Source organism: Phyllostomus discolor, chromosome 1 (assembly GCF_004126475.2).
Source record: "Phyllostomus discolor isolate MPI-MPIP mPhyDis1 chromosome 1, mPhyDis1.pri.v3, whole genome shotgun sequence".
Lineage (NCBI taxonomy): Eukaryota > Metazoa > Chordata > Mammalia > Chiroptera > Phyllostomidae > Phyllostomus > Phyllostomus discolor.
The window spans coordinates 217,940,513-217,957,846 of record NC_040903.2 but is presented as its reverse complement, the minus strand read 5'-3'; the positions used below and the strand labels follow the sequence as shown (position 1 = coordinate 217,957,846).

General features: G+C 69.9%; 1 protein-coding gene across 1 annotated transcript; it reads right to left on the bottom strand.

Moving 5' to 3' along the window:
* Window positions 1-2,435: 2,435 nt before the first annotated feature.
* ADSS1 (adenylosuccinate synthase 1) lies at window positions 2,436-16,397 on the bottom strand. The gene is made up of 13 exons (XM_028506814.2): window positions 16,107-16,397; window positions 11,052-11,154; window positions 8,643-8,705; window positions 8,100-8,150; window positions 7,798-7,864; window positions 7,172-7,279; window positions 6,992-7,073; window positions 6,186-6,312; window positions 5,701-5,855; window positions 5,012-5,136; window positions 3,852-3,949; window positions 2,882-3,031; window positions 2,436-2,783 (listed from the first exon to the last, which is right to left on the bottom strand). Exons 1-13 carry the CDS (start codon window positions 16,296-16,298, stop codon window positions 2,731-2,733), a joined length of 1,374 nt encoding a protein of 457 aa, XP_028362615.1. The 5' UTR covers window positions 16,299-16,397; the 3' UTR covers window positions 2,436-2,730.
* Window positions 16,398-17,334: the final 937 nt, after the last annotated feature.

The following is a 17,334-nucleotide window of genomic DNA, read 5'->3' as shown; positions in this document are numbered from 1 at the left end:
GTGGATGGACCGCATCTTGTTTTACCTGCCGACGGACACCTAGAGTGGTGCTGGGTCTGGGCGGCAAAGGAGGCCGCCGCTCTGAACGTTCTCGTGGGAGGCCTTTCCCGGGCGCCATGTCCACTCCTGTGGGGCCGCGCCCGGGGTGGGGATGGCTGGGGGTGGGGAGGTGCGTGTGTTTCGTGCCAAGGAAGCCAGCAGCTTCCTCAAAGGCTGGAAAAAACACATTCGATCAAACAACATTGACGCATCTCTTATACATCTTTCATCCACGTATTGAACTGGGACAGCTCTGAGCTGTCCACACTGCGGCTGTGTGACTGGTGTTCAGCACAGACACCTCATTGAAACCACTCAGACCCTCTAGACACCTGACACAGAAACGACAGGGCCGTCCGTACCACCCCACCCCTCGGGGACACAGGCTCCTGGCCCTGGGCCATAGGGGCGAGCCTGTCAGTGCTGGGGACAATCACTTCTCCCCGGAGTTGATGCCCTTTCACCCGTAACCCTGTGCAGGCACCCGAGACGGGAACGGGTGTCTCAGCTGCCCCCCCACCTGATCAGTGGCCTAGGCTGGCCACATACACTGTCTTCCAGCCCCAACAACAGAGGTAAATAATAAACGCTTCAGTCCTGGCTGGTGTGGTTCAGTGGACTGAGTGCTGGCCTGTGAACCACAAAGTGGCTGGTTCGAGTCCCAGCCGGGCACATGCCTGGGTTGCAGGCCAGGTCCCCAGTAGGGGGCGCAGGAGAGGCAACCACACAATGATGTTTCTCTCCTTCTCTTTCTCCCTCCCTTCCGCTCTCTCTAAAAATAAATGAATAAATAAATAAAAATTTTAAAAGAGCTTCAAAAAAATTGCCTCCAGACTCCTGCCTCCAGGCGCTGGAGACCCCGCCTTCTCTGCACTTTCTCTGCCGCTGACACTGACACAGACCTGTCCGTCCTTTGCTGCAGGCCGCTCCCTGGAACCTTGGGGGCTCACCCATCCTTCCCTCCGTCCTCCGGGGTGCATGAGCCCCCGCTGTCCTCTGGTCCGGTCCCTCCCAGGTCCCTGGGGCTTTGCCCTGGGACGGGCACTGCAGTGGCCCTGGATAAAAGCTCTTTCCTTCAGTCTGCAAAGGTCCCGGCCTTCCTCGGTTCCCACGCACCTTGAGGTGGCCTGGGGCTTGCTCCTGCAGCGCCCGCTCGGGTCTGAGGGGAGGGTCGGCAGCTGGCGCAGAGCCCAGGCCCAGAGCTTCCTGGGGGCCTCGGACTAAAGCCTTAACACTGCAGGCTGGTCCTCCTCCTGCCAGCGTGAAGGGCCTTCTCTTTCCCTTGAAAAGGCCAGCTCTGGTCGGCTCTCAGAGCCGTGCATCTCAGCGGCAGCGAGAGGCTGCCAGACGGTCCTCTCGCAAGGAGAAGCGACTTCCCAGGAGCCGCGAGGAGCCGGGGTCCCCAGAGCCCACCTGCCCGGCGCTCTCTTGCTCTGTCTCCTCCCTGGGCGGTGGGAGAGAGGAAGTAATTCCCTGCAAACTCAGGCCGTTTCCGGGTGTGCCTGTCGCCTGCGCCCCCCGGAGCCGCGCAGCTGGTGAAAGGTGCTTTCCCGACTCGGTTCAAGGCCCCGCAGCCATTCTGGGTGCCGTGGGAGACGCCTGGGAGCACGGGGAAGTCCAGGGGTCCGCGTTTCTCCCGGAGAGCCGGCCACGCAGGAGACTCAAGCCGGCTTCAGTGAACCCAGGGCCGAGAAGCCCACTCTCCACCTGCTGGCTCAGGGCCTCTCCGAGGAATTCCTTCCCTCTCTAAACGGCCTCGGACTGGCAGCTCTTTTTCCCGATTCACCCCAAACCCCGACGCGTTGTGAGGGAGGTTGCTCAGCGGGGTGAGTGTGGCACAGCCAGGAACGTGCCCGTGGCCGGTGGCTCGGTCCAGCCGCTGAGACCCAGAGGGTGGGGGCACCCGCTCGCTGGCAGGGAGCCAGGCAGAGGGGTATGGGGGGGTGGCTCCATTACCAAGCAGAGGTGGGCGGGGTGTGCTTGGGCTCCAGATCGAAACCCTGTGATGTTTGGTTTTGGAAAACACACTCACTGCCGTGGCCTCTCACAGAGTGGGTTCTGAGCAAACAAATCGCTTGGCTTTGTGAGCCACACGCGTGTGTCACCCTGGCGGCTGTCAAGGCAAAGCACCCGTGGCCATGTCTTGTGTGCAAAAGGCAAAGCAGTCCTGGCTGGTGGGCTCAGTGGACTGGGCGCCGGCCTGCGATCCAAGGGGTCGCTGGTTCAAATCCCAGTCAGGGCCCAAGCCTGGGTTGTGGGCCAGGTCCCCAGTAGGGGGCGCATGAGAGGCAACCACCATTGATGTTTCTCTCCCTCTCTTTCTCTCTCTTCCCCTCTCTCTAAACATAAAAAACAAATAAACGTTTTAAGAAAAGATCAAAGTCAAAACGACCACGTCAGAACAGCACACGCGTGACACTGCCGTTCAGCAGCTCTGGGACGTTTATTGCTAAACTGCTCCAGCCAGACACACAACACGCGACGCGAACGGCCACCGCGGTCCCCGCTCTGAGCGCCTGGCTCGCCCCACACCGCCGGGGCGAGAGGGCCTGCGCGGCGCTGGCTCTCGGAGGGCGGGCGCGCCCCAGACTCGGGGGGCGGAGCTTCGGGAGAAACGCCGGAGTCCGGAGCCGGCTCCCTGCTTCTCCCTCGCGGCCGGGGCCGTGCCTCCCAGGGGCGCCCGGTCTCCGTCTAGAACAGCTGGATGATCGAATCCCGAGACTTGCCGACACCGACCCACTTCACTGGAAGGGAGAAGGTGGTTCAGGCCGGGGTGCCGCGGTGCGGCGCAGGGCGGGGCGGGGCGGGGCGCGGGGGGTGGCGTCCAGGTGCAGGCACCCACCTGCCACGCCTACGTGGTTCTCCACAAACCGGACGTAGTTCTGCGCCTGCGGGGGCAGGTCCTCCCACTTCCTGGCACCCGTGGTGTCCGACTTCCACCCGGGCAGCGTCTCGTACTCCACCTCGACCTTCTGCAGGATCTCCTGGTTAGCTGGGGACACACAGGGGTGGTGACGTCCCTCAGGCGTCACTCCGTCTCGGGGGCCGACCGCCCGGGAACGAGCCGTCCACCCCAAGGGTCTTGAGCCTCAGCGCCCTCTGAGTGTGTGCAGTCCCCTGGGCCCTGACCCTTGACCCTGGGGTCACACCACACTTCTGCCACATCCTCTCAAAGGTCAGGGTTCGTGGAGCAAGGACTCGGGGAGGTGCTGGTGGGTCTACACAACCAGGGGAGGGCGTGGCAGCTGGCCCACCACAGGGGCTGGCCTGGGATCCAAGGGGTCGCCAGTTCGACTCCCAGTCAGGGCACAAGCCTGGGTTGCAGGTCAGGTCCCCAGTAGGGGGCACTCAAGAGGCAACCACACATGGATGTTTCTCTCCCTCTTCTCCCTTCCCCTCTGTGTAAAAATAAATAAATAAAATCTTTAAAACATAAAAGGGGGGTTGGGGGCGGGGGAACCCCCGTGAGGTCTTCCATAGTCAGGTCAGAGAGCCGGCTTCCCACTGCGGGGCGTTCGCTCTTCCAGGGCAGCCCGCCTGCAGGCCCCCCTCCCCCACCGGGGCCCGGGCTGGGGCCGAGGGGCGGCCCCCCTGCCGCCAGGCCAGGCCCTCGGAGCCCTTCCCCACCGAGGGACGCGCCGGCGGCCACCCTGAGACCCGGCAGACCACCCCTGCGGCAGGAGAGCCCGCGGCGGTGAGCAGTTAGAGGTGCACTCGGGGGCGGCCCTTCCCGTCCTCCCCAGGACTCGCTGGTCACCTCTGCCCGGGCCAGGGGCGGCAGCCCACGCTGGGAAGCCACCTGCCGTGTGTACCTGGGAAATAGGGGATCCTTTTCCCGTTCAGCTTGTAGGAGACGCCGACCTTGATCTCGTCCAGGGCGTCCAGGATGTCCAGCTTCGTCAGGGCCAGCCTGTGCAAGCCAGGGCGACACGAGGGGAGGGGCCGTCGGCAGCCGGTCCAGGCTCTGTCTGCCTCCCCCCCTCGCTCCCCCTCTGCTCAGGGAACAGACAGGGAAGCCGAGGCGCTGGGGAGAAACGCGGCGGGAAGGTCGGGGTGCGCCGCCCGCGCCCCACAGTGGCGTTGCCACATCTGCCCTCTGCTTGCCGTCTCCAGGGGCGGGGCCTGGAGCCTGGGCCCAGCTCATTCACCAGGCTCTGCCGCCTGCCCAGGCTGCCCGTGCAGACCCAGCCCTGCCCCCACCACCGACGCCAACGAGGGTGTCAGCTTCCTCACTCTTCCTCCCACCAGGCCCTGGGCCCAGGACCTCCCCGGGTCTCTCCCTTTACCCGTCTCCCTGCCAGCCTGGCTCTGAAGTACCCGTCAGGAGAGCCGGGCCTGCCTACAAACACCATTTCAGGTCCTGAGTAGGTGGTTCAGTTGGCTGGAGTGTCGTCCGGAAAACCAAAGGGTCACCGGTTTGATTCCTGGTCAGGGCACAGGCCTGGGGTTGCAGGCCAGGCCCCCAGTAGGGGGCACAAGAGAGGCAACCACACATCGATGTTTCTCTCCCTCCCTCCCCCTCTCCCTAAAGTCAGCAGGCATGTCCTGGGGATGAAAACAAAAACAAACAAAAACAGCATTTCCCGCCAGTGCCCTAGATCAGGGGCTTTCCAGCTCCGTCTCTGCAGACTGCCGGCCTTTCCTGGACTCTGGCGCCCTGGGGGGGCCGCCCTGCCTGCCTCGGGGGTTTCAGTCTGGGTCCCAAGCTCCGAGCCAGGCCTTCTCTGGCCCTGGGGCCCACGCTGTGTGGGGGCCACGTCTCCCCTCCTTCACGGCGTGGCTCGAGGCTCCAGGCGCCCCACACAGGGCTCCACATCACCTCCCCGTGGCCCCGCCGTGCGAATGAAGGGTGCAGATGGGAGGCCACACCCCACGTGGCCCTGAGCCCCGACACCCGGCCCCGGTGGGCGGTCTGGGGTAGTCCCCAGCCCGGGCAGGCACCAGGACTGGCCAGGAGGCGGCAGACGCTTACGCGGTGAACCCGTTGAGCATGTGGGCGTATCTGAGGATCACCAGGTCCAGCCAGCCGCAGCGCCTCTTCCTGCCGGTCGTCACGCCCCACTCGTGGCCGCGGTTCTGCAGCAGGTCACCGATTTCCTGCGCGGGGACAGGGCGGGTCCGCGTGTGCGGGCACGGGGGCTGCGACGGCCCCTGCAATGTCCCCCCTCACGGGCCGGTGTGCCCCAGCCGAGGCTCCGCCTTATGGCCGGCGGGGATCCCAGAAGGACCCGACAGAGGGGGCTCTCCTCCTTCCCCTCGGCCCTCCCACGCGGGACGGTGAGGACAGGAGGGGCTGGTCCTGGGCTCAGCGGGGGGCCTGCGGGGTGTGAGTGGGCTTCTCCTGCGGCCCCCACCCCTCTGCCCGTGTCCCCTGCACGCCAAGCTGCCAGGTACTTCTGGACGCGGGGCCTCTCTGCCCTCCAGCCCTCACCCTCAGCGGCTCGGGGCAAGCACCCCCTGTGCTCGTGGCCCCCGGGACACAAGGCCCGGACACCAGGGCAGGTCGCCGGCACCCTGCGGGTCCTCCCTGAGCCAAGGGCGCGGCCAACCCCACACGCCTGTAACACCCCCAGGGGGGGGGTCAGGCTGTGTGCACATGCGTGGGCACCGCGTGTCTTCAGCATCGGCCCCCGTGGGGCCCCGCCTGGGCCGGGGACTCACGTTGATCTGCTCGGTGGGGAAGGCGCCGATGCCCACGCGTGTGGTGTAGGCCTTCACCACGCCGAACACGTCGCCCACGTTCTGCGGGGGGATGCCCAGCCCGGTGCACACGCCGCCCACCGTGCAGTTGGACGACGTCACGAAGGGGTAGGTCCCTGCGAGACGGAGCAGGTCGGGGGCCGCCCGCCACCCCCACGCCCCCCCCCAGGGGCCTGCAGGCAGAGGGCAGCGGTGGGGGACCCCCAGCTCAGCCCCAAGGGGGGTCTCCAGGGAGAGTGGTGCCAGGGGCCCTGGGGGAGTGGCCGGTGGGGTGGGGGGGACCGGAGGGAGCCCTCGCTGCCCTGTCCTGGTTCCTCTCCCGTGGGCGGACGTCAGTACGAGGGGCAGCACCCCCATCGTCCTCGGCCTGGAGGTCAGGGGGGCAGAGGAAGGGGCCCTGCCGCGCCCCCCCCCGTGGACAGCGGGGGCCAGCCCCGAGGACGCACCGAAGTCGATGTCCAGCAGGGCGGCATTGGCGCCTTCCACCAGGATCTTCTTGGGGGGCCCGTGCAGCGCCTCGTACATGAAGTAGACGCCGTCTCGGACCATGGGCCGGATCCGCTCCGCGAAGCCCTGCGAGGAGAGTGGATGCCGCCGGCCGCCCCCTCTCCACCGGCAGCCCGGCTCCCCCAGACACCTCCTCCGGCCGGGGGCCAGGTCCGAGAGCCGGACCCCCCAGGGCCTCTCTGTGCGTCCTGGGCTGTCCTCAGGGCGCATGGTGGGGGGGGAGGTGTGTCCCCAAGTCGCACGGGGAAGCCCCAGCTCCCAGAGCCTCAGGGTGGGGGGCAGTGGGGGCATTCGCAGCGAAGATGAGGTGCTGGGCGGGCCCTGACCCAGCACAGCAGACACCCCCGAGGGTCCTCTCTGCCCTCGTTACAGCCCGGAAAAGGGCTGGAGGGCCGGGGTCCCAGCCTTGGAAACTTCCAGAAGAGCTTTGTGCTGACCTCTTCCTGTCTCCTGCCCCACCCGCCCCTCTCAGGGTGAGTGGGGTGCCCTCACCTCCTGCCTCGGGTGGGACAGGGTCACCCTCGTCCCCAGGTCCCCCGAGGGGATGAGAGGACCCAGCCAGGCAGGGGAGCCTGGCCCCGGAGGAGACCCCCTGACTGACCGCCCCAGCGGGGCTCACACGGGAGTCCCACGGGCCCCACGGACGCCAGCCACCCCGTGGCGATGCCCCGAAGCGCGTGTGTGCCCGGGGCGCTGGAGGAGCTCGGGTGGCGGTGAGAGCCGCGTGCCGGCCGCCCGGCTGTACCTTCAGTTTGCGGAGTTGGCCTTCGGTGTCGATTTCCAAAGTGGGGAACATGGACTGGTGCTGGCGGGCCAGGTTCTTGAACCTGCAGAGGCGACCGTGACTGAGCCCCTCAGCCGGCCCGAGCCCGAGCCCCGAGCCCCTCTCGCCGGCCCGGCCCCGGGGCTGCGGGCGGCCGGGTACCTGGAGGAGAACTCGTCGAAGTCGGACAGCAGGTCGCAGATGCGCAGGCCGGTGCGGGCGGCCTTGGAGGAGTAGGCCGGTCCGATCCCCTTCCGGGTGGTGCCGATGCTGAGAACTGGGGTGGCTGTGAGCAGCGGGAGCCCCGCTGCCCGGGAACTCGGGCCCCGGCCGGCACCCCAGACCGATTCCCACCCCTGCTGGGTAAGTGCCTCCTGGCGGCAGCGCCCCAGACCCGGGCGGCTGTGAGGATGCCCAGGCTCCTCAAACCACCAGCTTGCAGGGCCCGGAGCGGGGGGTAGGGGGGCAGGCAGTGGCAGTGCGTACAGGACAGGACGCGGGCACGCAGGCACCGCCGTGTGGGGCGGTGGCCCGAGCACCGGGTCACGGCTGGCCGGGCACCCCAGCAACAGGGGCTGGACGGCAATGCACTCTGTGGGGGGGCAGCCGGAGGGGACGGTGGGACCCCCGGGAGAGGTGGGCCTGTCTGGGCTTCGGGACTGGGGGCTGGGGGTCGGAACCCCTGGGGGCTGCTCTCCAGGGGCACCGGGCCTGGGTTCTCGCCCGTCAAGGGCCACTAGGCCGGCCATGCCCTGGGATACTGGCCCTTGGACCCATCGGGCACTCACTTCTTGCCCTCCTGGGCCTGCCGCTGCACCTCCTGAAGGCCATCCACCGCCTGGTGGAAGTCGAACACTGGGGGGCCAGGTGGAGAGACGGGTGAGGGTCACTGGCCACTCACCTGGGCCCCCTCGGACAGGGGCTCGGCGTCGGAGGGGACGGACCGGAGTCCGGCCTCTGCTCCCCGCCAGCGCCCGAGGGACCGTGGTCCCCCCGCCCTCTGGGAAGGCCAAGAGGAGCTGCAGGGGTCCAGCGGCCGGGAGGAGGCAGGGCGGGGTGCGGTCCACCGTGGGGCGGGTGGGACACTCACCGAGGTGGGCCCGGTCCGAGATGACGAGCCTCTTCTCCCAGTCCTTGAGGCCTGTGTGGCAGCAGCACAGGGGGGGGTGCTGAGGTGGCCACTCACACGGCACCCACCCGGGCAAGAGCCATCACGGTCCCGCCCTGTGCGCAGCCGGGGACGGGCCCTCCCCTGGCTCCCTGTCCTGGGTCTGGTCCTGGCGCCGCCCCCGGGGTCCGGCCCCCAGGAGCCCTCGCCGCACCTGCCCGGCCCGGAGCCCGCAGCGGGGCTCTGCTTCCGTCCTGGCCCTCTCAGGGTCTGGGGGCTGCCGCGCTGTGGCCAGCCCGCCTCGAGTCCACCCGCACAGGGCCCCTCACCTGGACGCCCTGGCAGGTGGCCTCCTGCCTGCCTGCCGGCCTCCCGTCCCCAGGTGGGGCTGCCAGGAACCACAGCCCTCCCCAGGGTGCGGTCAGCCCCCCGGGGAAACTGCAGGGCAGGGTGTGGGCCCACAGGGCCGTGGGGGGACACGGGGGGGGGGACCGGACAGGGTATGTCTGTGGGACGCCGACCCACCTTTCTTCTCGTTCTTTTCAGCTTCTTCAAACAAGCCCGGCAAGTGGACGACCACCCCATTGCCTGCAACACAGACACAGGGGCACGGGCTGGACCCCGTCTCGGGCACGGGGACCGCGGTGGAGACGGCGCAGAATCGGCGTCCCGCAGCCCCAGCGACAGCGGTGGGTCGCTGCAGCCGAGAGGCGCACTGGACCCCGAGTCGGCCACGGAGCAGCGCGGCCCTGACCCGGCCCCCCTCACCCCACGGGAGGGCCCTTAGCCCCACAAGGACAGGCCTCCTGACACCCGCCGCTGCCCATGCACAGGCCTGAGGTCGTGCGCTGGGCGAGACCGCAGACGCGCAGCCGGTCGGGGGCACAGACGGGCCGTGGTCACACTCACAGGGCAGATCCGTGAGGACGGGCAGCAGGTGGCGGGGCTGGGGTCGGGGCGGGGGTCAGGTTGGGAAGGTGAGAGGGCTCGGGGGAGGGCGGTGGGGAGGGCTGCAGCGCTGCACGAGCTCCCTGTCCCGGGAGGCCGAGCTGGTGCGAGCGTGTGGCGGCGTGCGTGTGGTGGAGCAGACGGCAAGGGCGAGCACACGAGCCCAGCGGGAGCCCCTGCGGGGGAGGGGCGGAGCGGCAGGCCGGGCTGGGCGGGGGCAGGGTGGCGAGCTGCTTGGGGTGACGACTATTCTAAAACCGAACTGGCTCCAGCTGGTGCGGCTCAGTGGCCTGAGCACTGGCCTCCAACCGAAGGGTCACCGGTTCGATCCCCAGTCAGGGCACAGGCCTGGGTTGCGGGCCAGGTCCCCAGTAGGGGGCGTGTGAGAGGCAACCACACACAGATGTTTCTCTCCCTCTCTTTCTCTCGCTTCCCCTCTCTCTAAAATAAATAAGTAGAATCTTAAAAAAAAAAAGCCCTAATTGCAGTGACAGCTGTGCGACCACGGGTGACTTTCACGGCAGGAATTAGGCCTCAAGGGTGCCGCTATGGTTTATTGAGACGGCCTGAAGGCGGGAGGGCAGAGGCGCTGAGCCGGGCACTGTGGGAACCCGCCGGCCCCCAGAGCCCGGCTGCTCCAGCCACGCCAGCCGGGCAGACCCCACAGGCGGACGGGCCCGAGGTCACGGGTCCTCTCAGGGTCCAGGTAAAGCCATTTCCTGCAGGACCCCCGGCCGCTGGGCCAGGGCCGCCCTCTGCTGTGGCCCGGGCTTGGCCGAGGAAGACAGGACGTCGGCCCAGATGGCAGTGACTCAGAGACTGTGCCGGCCACGCTGGGCACAAAAGGTCACCTAAATGCCACACGTCCTGGAACAACCTCGAGCCGGGCCGGGGCGTGTGGCCCGAGGAGGGGAAGCCGCGTGAGGCTCCGGCACCCGCAGCTCTGGCTCCGTCGGGTCTCGGGCGCCGTGCAGCCAGGCTGACTGACCAGTGGACCCCTGCTGATGTGCCCCGGTGACCGTCCAGCCTGGGCTCTGGCCACGGGCCCGGACAAGTCCCTAGCTCCCCTGGGACCAGGCGGGGTGGGGGGCAGCAGACGGGCTGGCACTGAGAGGGCTTCCTGCCCCCCCGTGGAGGGGCGCTCGGAGACCCCCTGCTCCGCCCCATGGCCCGCAGGCCAGGCCTCCCGTCCAGAGGGCCGGACCCCAGGCCCTCGCTGGGCACCTGCCTGCCACGGCAGCCCCCGCGTCCTGGCCCGGGAGGGGCGGGGCAGATGAGTCCACGCGAGCGGCTTGGTCGTGGGAAGGGCCGGAAGGAAAAGCACCGGAAACTCTCCGAGCGTGTCCCGGGGGCCCGGTCTGGGGGCCAGGACACGCTTCTCTGAGCGGGGGCGGCTGAGAGCCGAGGCCGGGACGGGGGGCTGGGCCTCGTAACCACGGGGGAGCGGGAGGGAGAGACAACACCGTGGAGGTGTCGAGGGGTGTGGGTGTGGGGGGAGAGACCCACGCAGTCCTGGAGGTGGTTTCGCCTCTCAGGGGCACGAAAAGGTCACCGGGTGGCTGCCGGGAGGGGCCGGGGGTGGGCCGGGGGCAGGGACCGCAGGGGGGACGAGCACCTCACGCGGGGCCAGGAAAAACCCAGCCTCCCCGTCCAGGCTCGGCACCCTGCCCACGCCCGCAGCGCACGGCCAGGCCCGTCATGTGCATACATATGCACACGCATGTGCAGGCATCCTCAACCACAGACGTGCACACACACACGCAGTCCCACACACATCCATGTGGGCGCCCTTGGGGAGGCCGGGAGCTCGGGGGGTCCCCAGCACCCCCACCCCTCGGGCCCAGGCTCGGGGGTGTCCTGGCTGCCCCACCGGCCCCATTGGGCTGAGGGCGGGCTCCCCGGTCAGACGCCCGGCCCGGCCTCCCGAGCGGGGTGGGGACCTCCCACTGCCGCTGACCACCCCCCCGGCGGGGCGGGGGCACTCACCGATGAAGGACACGGCCTTGGGGTTGATGATGCCGCTGGGCAGCAGGTGGAAGTCGAACTCCTTGCCGTCCACCACCACCGTGTGGCCAGCGTTGTTGCCCCCCTGGGGACAGAAACCCGCTGAGTGTCCGGGGGCCCCGGGCACGGAGCACCCGCCCCGGGAGGGCCTGCAGGCTGCTGGGGGTGGGGGTTCTGTCCCCCTGGGGGCCCGGGAGAGGCTGTCTGTGCTTGGACTCAGGGTGGGCTCTGGCGCCAGCCTGGGGGTGCTGGGTCAGGGCCCTGCCCCTGGGACGCACGCAGGGCCTTGGCCGAGGGATTGGGCCCAGCCTGCTTCCGGCGGCCACACTGCCTCTCCCCAGGGAGGTGTCCCCCATAGCCCCTGAGTCTGGGGGCCCCTCCTCTGATGCAAACACGAGGGGCCCGACCCTCCTGGAGGCATGAGCCGTAGCCATCACGGCCCAGACTGCTGCGCTCCACGCCACCCCAGCTCCGTGGTGGCAGACAGGGGCCACCAGGGGCCGGCAGGGCCACGGTCCCCGCCCCTCAGCAGCGGCGCCCCCGTACAGCCCGCACCGTCCGCGCAGGAGTGAAAAGGAAAACACAGTTCTGAGGCCAGCCCTGTCCTGGGGTCGCCAGACCATACAGCACCCTTTCTCCTTGGAACTTTGCTGTCGGGGGTCCCACCAAGAGGGAGGCCGGGCCGAGGCCCCATGTCCCACCACTAGAGGGCACTGTGACCGGCGCCCGCATTCCTGCCGCGCCCACAGCCCACGCCAGGGACCTGCCCCTCCCCGTGCCCACCTTCCTGCCTCCCTGTGGCTCCCTGCCTCACCCTGCCACACCCACTGCACCACCCCTGCAGACAGGGTCGCAGGCTGCAGACTATGGGGGGCCTCAGCAACCCCCCAGGGCCTGGCAGGGTGGGGCGCCCCTTGCCTGTCTTTTGCCCCACCCCAGGCATCAGGACAGCCCCTCCCTCAAACTGCCAGTGCGGGGGCAGCTGGGGGCGGGCACGGCGGACCTCAGCCTCCGAGGCCCTGCACAAACAGGGGCTGAGCCCCAGCCCGCCACCCTGCTCCCCCTACCCCCACCCCTGCTGGCTGCTCCGAGGGCCCTGCAGGAACCGGTCCCACCAGGGGTCCAGGCCCATTGGAGCCCCTCCGGCCTGCCCCCAGGGGCTGCCCCAGGGCACGGAGGCTGTCTCAGGCTCCTGGGGTCGCTGACGTCCAAGTGGCCCTGCCACACCCCCCAGCTCAACCCCTGAGGGTGGACCTGGTGCTCCCCCAGGCCCCATGGCTGTGGGCACATGGCGGAGGGTGGGGGGAAGCGGAGGACAAGGGGGTGTCGGGGCCGAGCTCAGAGGAGGGTGCCGTGTGCCTCGTGAGTGAGGGTGGGCTGGGGGCCTGGTCTCGGGATGGAGTCTGTGCTGGGAGGGGGAGCTTCCAGAGGGGCTTGGAGTGGGGTGGGGAAGGAGATGCAGATGCAGGGAGTGGGGGGCAGGGGCAGGGAGCCACGGGGAGGGGCCTCCCAGCTGACCTGAGTCCCGCCTGCCCGCCTGCGGTGCTGGTTCGGCCCATCAGGAGGGGTGGGGCGGGGGGCAGTTCAGACCGGCCCCAACGGGACTGACAGGCCCTGGGCCTCGGGGCCCTTGCGGCTCCCGGGGGCCCCATCCATGCTCTGTCCTGGTCCCCCCCCCCCCGACGTGGGCGGTGACCCCCTTGGGAGGCTCTCTGCACAAGGTCTCCCCCGAGGTTGTCTTTGCCGCCCAAGGAGGGGCAGCCGGGGGAGGGGAGAGAGGGGTGCTGTCTCCAGGGCCCGACTGGGGAAACTGAGGTCCCGAGAGAGGGGAGTGGGCAGCGGAACCCAGGGTGCCAGACACGCCCCACCTCGGAGGGCCCCTGCCAGGCTGGGGCCCGGGGAGCCAGGCACCCTGCTGCCCCCCGCTGAGTGTCCAGCAGGGCCTCTGAGTGAGCCCCGCCTTTGTTTAGGCGTCACCATGGGCACCAGGAGCAGGTGCCAGCTGTGTGGACCCGTGGGTGTCAGAGGACCCAGCCAGCACGGGGCTGGGCGTCAGCCCCCAGGCCTCTCCCGGAGCCCGAGCCCAGGGCCTACTGAGCGCAGAGGCCAAGAAACTGGTGCCCAAGACCCTGCTCTGTCCCCCTGGGGCTGCACCTGGCCTGATGGTGAGGGTGGGGCAGGGACACCCTCGGGCCGATCCTTCTGGCTGTGGCCGGCTGCGGTCTGCGGGCCCAAGGAGGGGTGGGCCCAGGGCTGCGCTGGCTGCCGCCTGGCTTAGAAAGCCCCCTGGAGAGGACAGCTGGCCCAGGGTCCCCACGAGAGACGAGGGCCGGCCGGGCTGCCTGCACTGCTCTCGGCCTCCTGTCCCAGCGGCTCTGTGCCCGGCATGGGACAGAGAGCCAGCACCACCTGGGGGCCGGGCAGCCCGGGGACTCCCAGAGTTCTGCCTCAGCCTCTGCTCAGCAGCTCCCCGGGGTCGGCGAGTGAGCTCGGTGGTGGAGCTGGGGGTCCCCTGCAGCTCTCAGCAGCCCCGGGGCTGAAGCCACCCCCACCGCCCCCCCCCCAGGCTCTCAAAGTCCCCTGTGGGCTCCAGCAGCCTCCCTGGCGTCGGGGACCTACGGAAGGGGGCGATCCCCCTCTCAGACATGGGCACAAGGCCAAGGCCAAGGCCAAGGCCAAGGCCGGCCCACTCAGGAACCAGACCAGGCTGACCTTTCCTGTCCCCAGCGGCATTCAACCAGCCCAGGCCCAGCCCCAGAGGGTGAGGGGTGGTGACCTGGGCCAGGCAACGCACAGCCCGGGGTGTCCCCGATACTCCTGGGGGGTGTCCCTCCTCACCCCCACGCTGAACGCAGGGCGGGCGCCCCAGATGGAGCTCTGGGAGCCTCTGGTTCTCTAGTATCTGTCCTTGCCCCCTGCACCCCGCTGTCCACTTGGAGGCCACCCTCTTGTGACCTCTGACTGGCCAGGTTCCCCATCCTCACCACCCGCTCAGCCACCCCCGCCCTCCGGGGTTCCCCACCACATGGTCCCCTGGATGCTGACAGATGGGATGGCGACTTCGGCCACACAGGGCCCAGGTGGCCCAGGTGCCCAGGGAGGCCTGGCCGGGTCTCCCCGCCCCGAGTAGCCCCACCCACCCCTCCGCCAGCAGCCCAGGCAGCAGAGGTGAGCGTGGGGCGGTGTGGACAGCTCCTCAGAGGCCGTGAGTCCTGTGGTGCGGCTGTGGCTGTAGCAGTCGGGGTGAGACCCCCAGGCGGAGGGCACGGCAGTGGGCTTCATCTCCAGCCAGCAGGGCCGGCGCTCGGGCGGGCACGGGGTCCGGGTGTGGGGGGACCTCGAAGCTCTGCGGCCCTGCAGCCTGCCGGCAGGCCCCACCCACCCATCTGTCCGTCCCTCCAGCCCCCACGGAGAACTGCTGGCCTCCCCTGGGCCCTGGTGAGGCCCGGGGCACAGGGGGTCACAGGGACACCGGACACAAGGCTGCCCCGGAGATGGGGCCTGCCGGCGGTAGCCCTTCCAGGCAGTGCCCAGACGGACGCCAGCCCTGGCCTGCTTGTCCCCGGGCTGGTCTGTCCACTCTCTGTGGTGACGGGGGTGGGCAGGGCCCAGCCCGCTGGATCCCCCGGGAGCAGAGCTGCGTCCCAGACCCGTCTGTGCAGCTGGAAGGTGCTCCCGGAGACGTCCAGGTGGGGTGTCGAGGGGAACTGTCCCCCCGAGGAGGGGGACAGGCCAGCGCTGCCTGTGGAGGGCCGTGGGCGTCACCCGAGCGGGGAGGCCGGAGGAGGGGTGCCCGGTGCTGGGGGGCGGACGGAGTGCAGGGGCGGCCCCCAGCCACACGCCGACCGGGCTGCAGGGTGTGGGGCCCCCCACTCACTCAGCAGGGGCTCTGGGGCCGCCTCTGGCGCTGGGGCCCTCGGGGGAAGGGGTGGCCTGGGTCTGCACGGCTCAGGACAGAGAGAGGGAGGGGACCGTCCCAAGTCCCAGGAAGCACCTCCCAGGAGCCCCCTGTCCGCTTCCCACCGGGGTGGTCTGGCTGTTGGGGTTTCCGTGAGCCGAGTGCAGGAGCCGTCCCCTCTCGGGGGCTCTGGGCCAGCCTCTGGGCGGGAGTTCAGGAAAGGCCACAGCACCAGGGAGATGGGGCCAGGGCGCCCCTTCCCCACGTGGGGAGCACTCTCGCTGGTGGCTCAGAGCCTCCGGAGCACCAGTGCACAGGCCCACAGCCAGACCCCCTGCACCCTGACCTCTGCCAGCCCCTGTGGTGAGCGTGGCCCGGCGGGCCCCAGCGTGGGACACTGGCCGCTCAGGAGTGCCCAGCGTCCCTCAGCCTGAAGCAGGCAGAGGCCCTGCCCTGGGCCCTCCCTCAGGGGACAGAGCCTGGTCACTGGGGCCAGAAGTCCATGGCTCCTCCCACCCCTCCGGCCAGCAGCACCCTCCTTCCCCTTGCCCCGCCTTCCTCCCGGTCCTCCCGGTCCTCCCCTGCTGGCCCGCCCTCGCCTCCGCCTCCTTCTGGCGGACACCCCAGGGTCACCCCCTCCCAGGGCCGCCTTGCAGGCCCTGCCCGACTCCCCCGCCCCCGCCCCCCACCTCGTGGGTGAGTGCTGTGTGGAGTCCGCCCGCCCCATCCCAGACCAGACAGAATGGGACCGAAGGAGGAATGCGGCGTCCCCGGGGCCCTCAAGCCATCTGGAGGAGGTGGGGAAACTGGGGTGCCCCACCTCCTCCCCCACTGGAGGGCCCAGCGGCACACCCCAGGCACACCCCACCCCCTGAGGATCAGGTGTCCCCAACTCAGCAGGGCTTGTATTTATAGCTCTGCCCTGGGGCCGCTGCAGCGGTGGGGGTGGGGCGGGCGGGCGGGTGGGGTCTGCGGGGTGGGGTGTCCCGCGCAGGAGGGAAGTGTGAGCGCGGGGAGTGGGCGTTGCAGGCCTGTGTGGGGTGGCCGCTGGGAAGGTGTCCCCAGGAGGAAGGGCTCCAGGAGGCGCGCCGGGTCTGGGTGGGGTGGGGGGGCTCGCTGGGCGGGGAGCGCCGGCGCACCTGGCAGCGGCTGATGATGTCGGCGTCCGTGGCCAGCAGGTCCACCACTTTGCCTTTGCCCTCGTCCCCCCACTGCGCGCCCAGCACCACCGTCACCCGGGAGCCGGTCGCTGCCGCCTCCTGCTGCAGCCGCCCCCGCTTGACGCCGCCCGCGCCGGGGGGCCGGTCGTTGGAGGCGCGGGTCGTTGACATGTTGCCCGGCTCGCCCGCAGCGCTGGACGCCCAGAGCCCGCGGGTCCCGCAGTTAAAAGGCGCCGGCCCGGGGCGGGGGGCGGGCCCCCGTGACGCTGGGTGACCTCCGGCCTCCGGTCCCGCCCTCGCGGCCGCCAGGAGCCGAGTTGGGCCGCACGCACTTTGGGGCGCACGAACCGACGGCTGGCTCCGAGGTCCCTCCCTCGGGCCTGGCCGGGAGCCCCGGGGAGGTCACGAGGGCGCTCGCGCCCCCCACCCCTGAGCCCCAGGGCAGGCCTGGGCGCTGCGATCCCGCCTCGCCGGGCCCGGACCTCGGGGATTTGGCAACTGCCGCCCCCCCCCCCCCGCCCCCAGCGCGGGCGTGCAACCTGCAAAAGGGGAGCTTCGTCTCTGGGGCCCCTCCAGGGTCCCTACGCCCGACGCGGGTGCGCGCCTGCCCCCTGTGGGTCTCGGTCCCCGGGACCGGCGCGTGCGCCCTCTGGTGGCCACGGAGAGAACAGCGCGCCTCCCTCATGAGCGGGGCCAGGCGTCAGGCACAGGACACGCTGTGGCGGCAGTGCCAGCACGCGGGCTGCCCCCCAGAGCCAGGCTGCTATGGGTCCTCAGGGCCCCGAGTCTGGAAGGAAGGGCCGACCCAGGCTGCCAGGGCACCTGGTGGGGCGGGGGAGCAGCAGGGGTGCCCAGGGCTACGCTCCGGGAGGCTGCCTTCCTGCTCCAGCTGCGGAGGGACCCTGTGCGGGGATCGGCTGCATGTGGAGGGGCTGGGCCACCACAGCCACCCCCCCGCAGTGGGCTCTGGCTTGCACACCACTGCCCCCTGGCTGGGAGAAGGGACCAGCGGTGGGCCCCTGGGGACAGCAGTGCCCTCTCAGGCCTGAGCTCCAGGGCTGGGAGTCAGGCCCCCCCTTCCACCCCTGGGGGCTCTGGGTGCAGAGGGGGCCAGAGCCGGCCTACCGACCTCTGGCCCCAGGGCTGGGGGCTCCTGGTGCTCCAGGCTGGAGACAGGGAGGCCAGACACTCCAGGGAGGAGGGAGCG

What these genes read in the sequence shown, in the direction of transcription:
- ADSS1 (XM_028506814.2), bottom strand. Translation starts at nt 16,298, where the DNA reads ATGTCAACGACCCGCGCCTCCAACGACCGGCCCCCCGGCGCGGGCGGC. An exon ending in TGAAAAGAACGAGAAGAAAG is followed by an intron (nt 8,151 to 8,642) that starts GTGGGTCGGCGT and finishes GCTGCCACACAG; the next exon opens with GCCTCAAGGACTGGGAGAAG. An exon ending in TCCCCACCGAGCAGATCAAC is followed by an intron (nt 5,137 to 5,700) that starts GTGAGTCCCCGG and finishes GTCCCCGCGCAG; the next exon opens with GAAATCGGTGACCTGCTGCA.